General features: G+C 47.9%; 1 protein-coding gene across 1 annotated transcript in view; it reads left to right on the top strand.

Moving 5' to 3' along the window:
* Nucleotides 1–129: 129 nt before the first annotated feature.
* ENTREP2 (endosomal transmembrane epsin interactor 2) overlaps nt 130–6,000 on the top strand; it is a 372,877-nt gene continuing 367,006 nt past the window's right edge. The window contains exon 1 of the mRNA XM_007456424.1: nt 130–348. Coding sequence (XP_007456486.1) covers nt 130–348 — 219 coding nt within the window. The remainder of the gene's footprint in view (nt 349–6,000) is intronic.

Raw genomic sequence — 6,000 nt, 5'->3', positions numbered from 1 at the left:
GCGCTGCCGTCGCAGCCCCCGCGGCCCGTGGGGAGGCCAACCCCGCAGCCGAAGCAACTTACCTCGGACCCTCGGTGAGGAGGGGCGGCGCGCGGGGCCGGACGGGAGCAGGAGAGGCGTGCGGGCGCTATGCCTCCGGCCGGCGGTCTCCGCGCGCCGCGCCCCGCCGCGCTGCCCCGCAGCCTGTCCCGCCTGCGCGAGTGCCCGGGCCGCTCCCGCATCGTGCTGGCGCTCGGGGCCACGCAGATGGCGCTCGGATGCCTCATCGTGGCCGTCAGCTTCGCCGCGCTGGCGCTCACCACCTCGGCCCGCGTCCGCCACTCCTGCCCCTTCTGGGCCGGCTTCTCGGTGAGTGTCGGCGCCGGGCGCGCACGGGGCTGCAGGGGGGCGGCGAGCCCACCAACCCGCGGGTGCCAAGTTCGGGGCTCAAGCGCCCGGGCGAGCTTCCGCAGCCCGGGGTGCGGTTCAAAACTCTGGCAGGATAACTCCGGGGACCCGACTCACCGCTCGCCGCCCTGGGAGCGTGGCTTTCCCTTTCCCATCGCGCTGGTCCCGGAGTAACTTTTCTTCGTGGAAGCTGAAGCCAGGCGCCCGACCCGAGGGGCCTTCGGGTGAGGGTGGGCGGCGGGCGCGCTCCGGGGCGGGCGGCTGCGCCCTGGGGCCCCCTGCTTCCCGGGGGCCGGAGACCCGCCGGGCGGGCTGGGCGGCCCTGAGCGAGGCGGGAGCAGGGGTGGGAGCCTGGTGCCGGGCCGCGGCTCCGTGCCCGGGGCCTCCGCTGCGCGTCTGGCCGGACACTGGGGAGCAGGGCGCGTCGCGTCGGGTCGCTGGTCAGTCGAGGCGGCGGGAACCGGCCGGACCCGCTTTGGCCGCCCACCCGCTTGGCGTCCAGGACTTGGCGCGTCCCGCGTTTGGCGGGAACGGGCCGGCGAGCTCAGCGGGCGGCGGGCCTGGGCGAGCGAATGCTGGCGGCGTCGGGGGGCGTGTTTAGTGAGCTTCGTCGCCGAGGGTGACCGATTTTTAGGATTTTGACCCCCAAATTAGAGAATCCAGTGGCTGACAAACCTCCATAGGAGCAAAGCTACCAGGAAATCCCATTAAAGGAAATGATTGTCTCCAAGAGTTAATTTTGGGGGGTATTTTTTGATTGAAGTTGTTTTTTCCTGTGTTAGTAAAGAACGGACATATGGAAACGGTAATAATCCATGCAGAGCAGATAGTCTTTATAAAGAGAGGCACTTGTTCTGCGAATTCTTGACATCTGTAACTACATTTGGTTTCTGGTGCTGGAGTACATCTTATAGGTTTAAACTGTAAACCCAGTGTGTTTAAGTTCCATCTCCCGAAATCCAAACCAAGCCTTTGTAACGAATGTTTGCTATTTGTTGTTGAGTTTTGAAATTTAAAAATTCTGTCCAGCTTCGCTTTTTGTTGTTGTTCTTTTGTAATGGCCTTTGTTCTCTAAGTCCGATGCCCGGCTGGTAAAATGAGATCTGAGCAGAACTGACTCTGACACCCTGATCGATACAGGTATGGTGGTTCATCCTAATACGGGTATTAATTTTCAAAGCTTATTTCAGACCAGGGGTGAGTCTTGGAGAGCTGATTAGAACATCAGCTGTGGCTGATTAGGCCATAGCTCGCAGTGTTCAAATCAAAGACAGGGGTTTGGAAGCAAGACCCAGAAGTCATGATTAAAACGGGCCCCTGTAAATAGTCTTCCTACCTCTGTAGGAAGTATTTTTAGCATGATTTAGTATGCATTGTTTCCGTGTGGTCTGTCTAGTGGGCGCGAGTTTGTGTCTGCTGGAGCGGCCTACAGGTGGCAGACTGGTAAATGAGCTTCTCTTCCTGGCTTTTCCCTGGGCCTCTGCTTCTCCACCTAGTCCTAGCTATGTGGCTTTGGCACTTTCAAAGGGCATGGAAAAAGAGCTGCCTTTTAATAATAAACTTAAAAGGGAAAACACTTGTCAAAAACGGTAGAAAAGCTGTTTATGTGAAAAATGTACATTCACTGCATTTTAGTCTAAAGAGTTAAATAAATATGTAATCCGTGGATTCAGTTTGGGTGATTCATGGTTATTCCTTTCCACAGCTATAACCTATTAGTCCTAACTTCCTGCGATTCAGAATAATTCCACACATGTCTGCTGTGTGCAGACGTGCCTCTAGGCTCTGGGGACAACAGTGAACAACATTCTCTGCTTACGTTTTAGAGGTTGTAGATTCTGCTCTCCATCCACGTCCCTCTCCCCGCCTCTTTACACCCACTGTTTCATGTGCTAGTTTTCTTTCCTGAAACTGAATCTACCACATGTACCTTTACACTTCTTTCCAAACAGTATATACCATTTTTTTACATATGACTTCTGCCCTTTGCAGACATGGTGGTTGGTTCCAGTGATCTTGGGACAGGTCTGCATGTTGGCGTGGCTTTCGGCGCTAACACTGGCCCCTTGCCATGGATGTGCCTGCCTGCCTGGACCTGGAAACCACTTTGCAAGGATAGTTTTCTTTTACGAATGGTGACTAAGATGGCCGGCTTTACACCAAAATCTGTTCTGCGTGGTTTAGGGCTGCCCTGTGTTTCCTCTGCATTTCCTGAAATAAGAGGTGTGGGCTCTTTAGCACTTTCTAGGTTGCTAGGCCTTCTCTGTGGTGTGTCCATGGTGAAGAACCATTGTAAAAATAATTTTCCTTTATTGAAGAAAAAACAATACCCAAGAAAATGGCTTACATTTATCGAGCACATACTGTGTGCCAGGAGTTAAGCTGAGTGTTTTTCGTGCTGCGATAGCACATTTTGTCTGTGGCCCCTGGCGCCCCTGCTCTTGCACAGTTCCCTGCACTTGAACTTGGACTGGACCTCTGACTGGCCTTAGCCAGTGGGATGCAGCAGAACTAAGACTGTCTCCAGGGCTAGGCCTAAGCCCTGAGATGCCCTGGCAGCTTCTGCAGAGTCCACTGAGGTGGAGAGGGATTAAGGAACTTGCTGTATTAGTCAGGGTTCTCCAGAAAAACAGAACCGATAAATACATATGAGCAAGCTGGAGACCCAGGCACGCTGCTGGTATAATTCAGTCCAAGTCCAGAGGCCCAGGAACTGGAGGGCCCATGGTGTAATTCCCAGCCTGGCCCCAAAGCCTGAGGACCCGGGGTGCTGATGGCCGAGGGCAGGAGCAGATGGATGTCCCAGCTCAGAGAGAGTGAATCTGCCCTCATTCCGCCTTTTTGTCCTACTCAGGCCCTCACTGGCTTGGATGAGGCCCATCTGCGTGGATAAAGGTGACCTTCTTTACTCAGTCTGCTGATTTCAGTGCTAATCTCTTCTAGAGACACCCTCTCAGCCACACCCCCAAATAATGTTTTCCTGTCCATCTGGGCACCCCTTCGTCTAGTCAAGTGGATACATAAAATTAACCTTCATGCCTGCCCAAGGTCACACCTGGCCAATGTTAGGTTTGCACTTTTTTTTTTTTAACATCTCTTTTCCAGTATAATTGCTTTACGATGTTGTGTTAGTTTGTGCTGTACAACAAAGTGAATCAGCTGTATGTATACATATATCCCCATATCCCCTCCCTCTTGCGCCTCCCTCCCAGCCTCCCTATCCCACCCCTCTGGGGGTTAAAAAGCACCGAGCTGATCTCCCTGAGGTGGATGGACCTAGAGTCTGTCATACAGAGTGAAGTAAGTCAGAAAGAGAAAAACAAATACTGTATGCTAACACATATATATGGAATCTAAAAAAAAATGGTTCTGATGAACCTAGGAGCAGGACAGCAAGAAAGACGCAGGTTTGCACTTAGTTGCTCTGACTTGTGAGGCCACAGTCCTAGCCATTAGACTTAATTGACCCCCAGGCAGAGGCTGATGGGGGGTGGGGTGGTAGAATAGAGCAGGCTGTAAAGGGTCAAAGGTAGAGCCTCCACAGGGAGGATACACCTCTGTTTCTTAGGAAAAGCACAAAATATGTGTAGAAAGGTGATGATTCAAGAGCATTTTGGGGAGGCAGGAAATTAGGGAAATTGAGGAAGTCTGAGGATCGGGGACAGGGCTGGGGGGTCCTTGGCAAGGTTGGAAACGGGAAGGGGCGGCAGGTCTGGCCAGGGAGCAGCTGCTGTTTCAGTGACTTGAGAACCACCTGCAAACGGTGGTCCTGTTCTGGGTGCCTGCCATCCAGTTGGAAATTAGGGGTGGGCTGACTTCCCCAGGGATAAATGCTTGGCCCGTTTTGAAAGATGATGACCTAGATGAACAGTTTAGAAGACTGCCAGGGCTGTGTGTGTTTTTTTAAATGATGATCGAATTCAGTTTTTTTTTTTAAGTGAACCTTACATCATAGAATAGACTAAACAGGTTAGTATATGTAATAAAAAATATTAAAAATGGAATTAAAGGGGAGGGGAAGGACATCTACAGTGCTGCCTCTGGCACTAGTGGAGGTCTTGAGTAGGTATCCTTTGATAGACCAGCCTCATTCTTTTTCTTTAAAGTTCTCTTCATGCCCAGGACATCAGTGACAAATAAGTACCCTGTGAATTATCCGCATTGCCAGTTACACGTGTTGATAAAGACATAGCCAGACATAGCCCTTAGGAGCTGACTGTTTATGCACGTGTGTGTATGTTTTTTTTTTCCTTTAAAAGCAACACTATACTCCAAAAGCAACAGATGGCTTGTTGCAATAACTGTAAACACAGAAGGCTATAAAGAAAATGGCGACAGTGCCTTCTTCCATCCCAATTCTGTACCCACAGGTAACCTGCATTGATGGTGTTGTTTCATGTGACCTTTCCATACTTTCCTTTACAATCACAAAAATATTAGGATTTATATATATGTGTGGAATATGTTTCTTTTCTTTTAAATAATCTTTACAAGTGGTCATACCACACACCTTACTCCGTGGCTTCTTTTTTTTTCTTTTATTTCATATATAATAAATATTCCCAGCCATAATTTATTATTCTTATTATTCCCATTATTTTTAATGACTGCATAAGGGTCCATAGTATGAATTTTTATAATTTATTCGGTTCTTCTCCTTCTGAGAATGCTCTGTCAGTTCTGTGTCTCTGTAAACAATGCTGCTTATCTAGCCTTAGAGGCCAGTGCTTGTTTTCTGAGCATAAATTCCCCAAAGTGGAATGGCTAGTCGGAGGGTATTCAAATTTGGAATTTCATTAGATATTGCCAGATTAATTCCACAAAAGGTTGCAGTCATCCCTGCCCACAGAAGCATGACACAAGAGTGCCCTTTTGCCACCCTCTTACCAGCCCAGGCTGTTAGCATTCCTTAACATTTTATTCCTCTGATGAAGAAAAAAATATTTCATTGTTTTCACTTGATCTGACTTTCCATGGTTATTTCTCTCAAATGTTGCAAATGTTTTCTTGCAGTTTTTCATTTCTCATGTGGCTTAATTTTTGGTGTCTTTTACCATATATAAAATTTTAAAACTTTTTATGTAGTCAAATCTGTTAGTTTTCTCTTCTGCAGTGTGTGGGCTGTTTTCTTAGTTAAGATGGTTGTCATTACAGAGGTCACACAAACATTCCTTTACATTTCCTTCTAATGTTTTTATTTTATTTTTTACATTCAAATTTTACATCATCCAGAATTTGTTTTGCATATGGTATGAAAAAAGGGCCTAACTTTATTTGCTTGCAGACAAAGTTCCTATGTACCTATGCTTACGTTTTGGATTCTATTCAGTTTTACTCTCTTTTATTTTTTTTCGTTGAGATATAATTGACACAGAATATTATACTAGTTTCAAGCATACAACATAATGATCCGATACTTGTATGTATTGCAAAATGATCACCACAATAAGTCTACTTATGCAATAAATCTACTTACATATTCATCACCATATATATCGTAGTTGACAAAATTCTTTTTTCTTGGGATGAGAACTTTTAGGATTTAGTCTCTTAGCAGCTTCGAAATATGCAGTACAGGATTGTTGTTTACTATAGTCGCCATGCTGTACGTCA

The sequence above is a fragment of the Lipotes vexillifer genome, unplaced genomic scaffold, assembly GCF_000442215.2.
Source record: "Lipotes vexillifer unplaced genomic scaffold, Lipotes_vexillifer_v1.1 scaffold1467, whole genome shotgun sequence".
Taxonomy (NCBI): Eukaryota; Metazoa; Chordata; class Mammalia; order Artiodactyla; family Lipotidae; genus Lipotes; species Lipotes vexillifer.
This window is presented reverse-complemented; position numbering and strand designations above follow the sequence as displayed.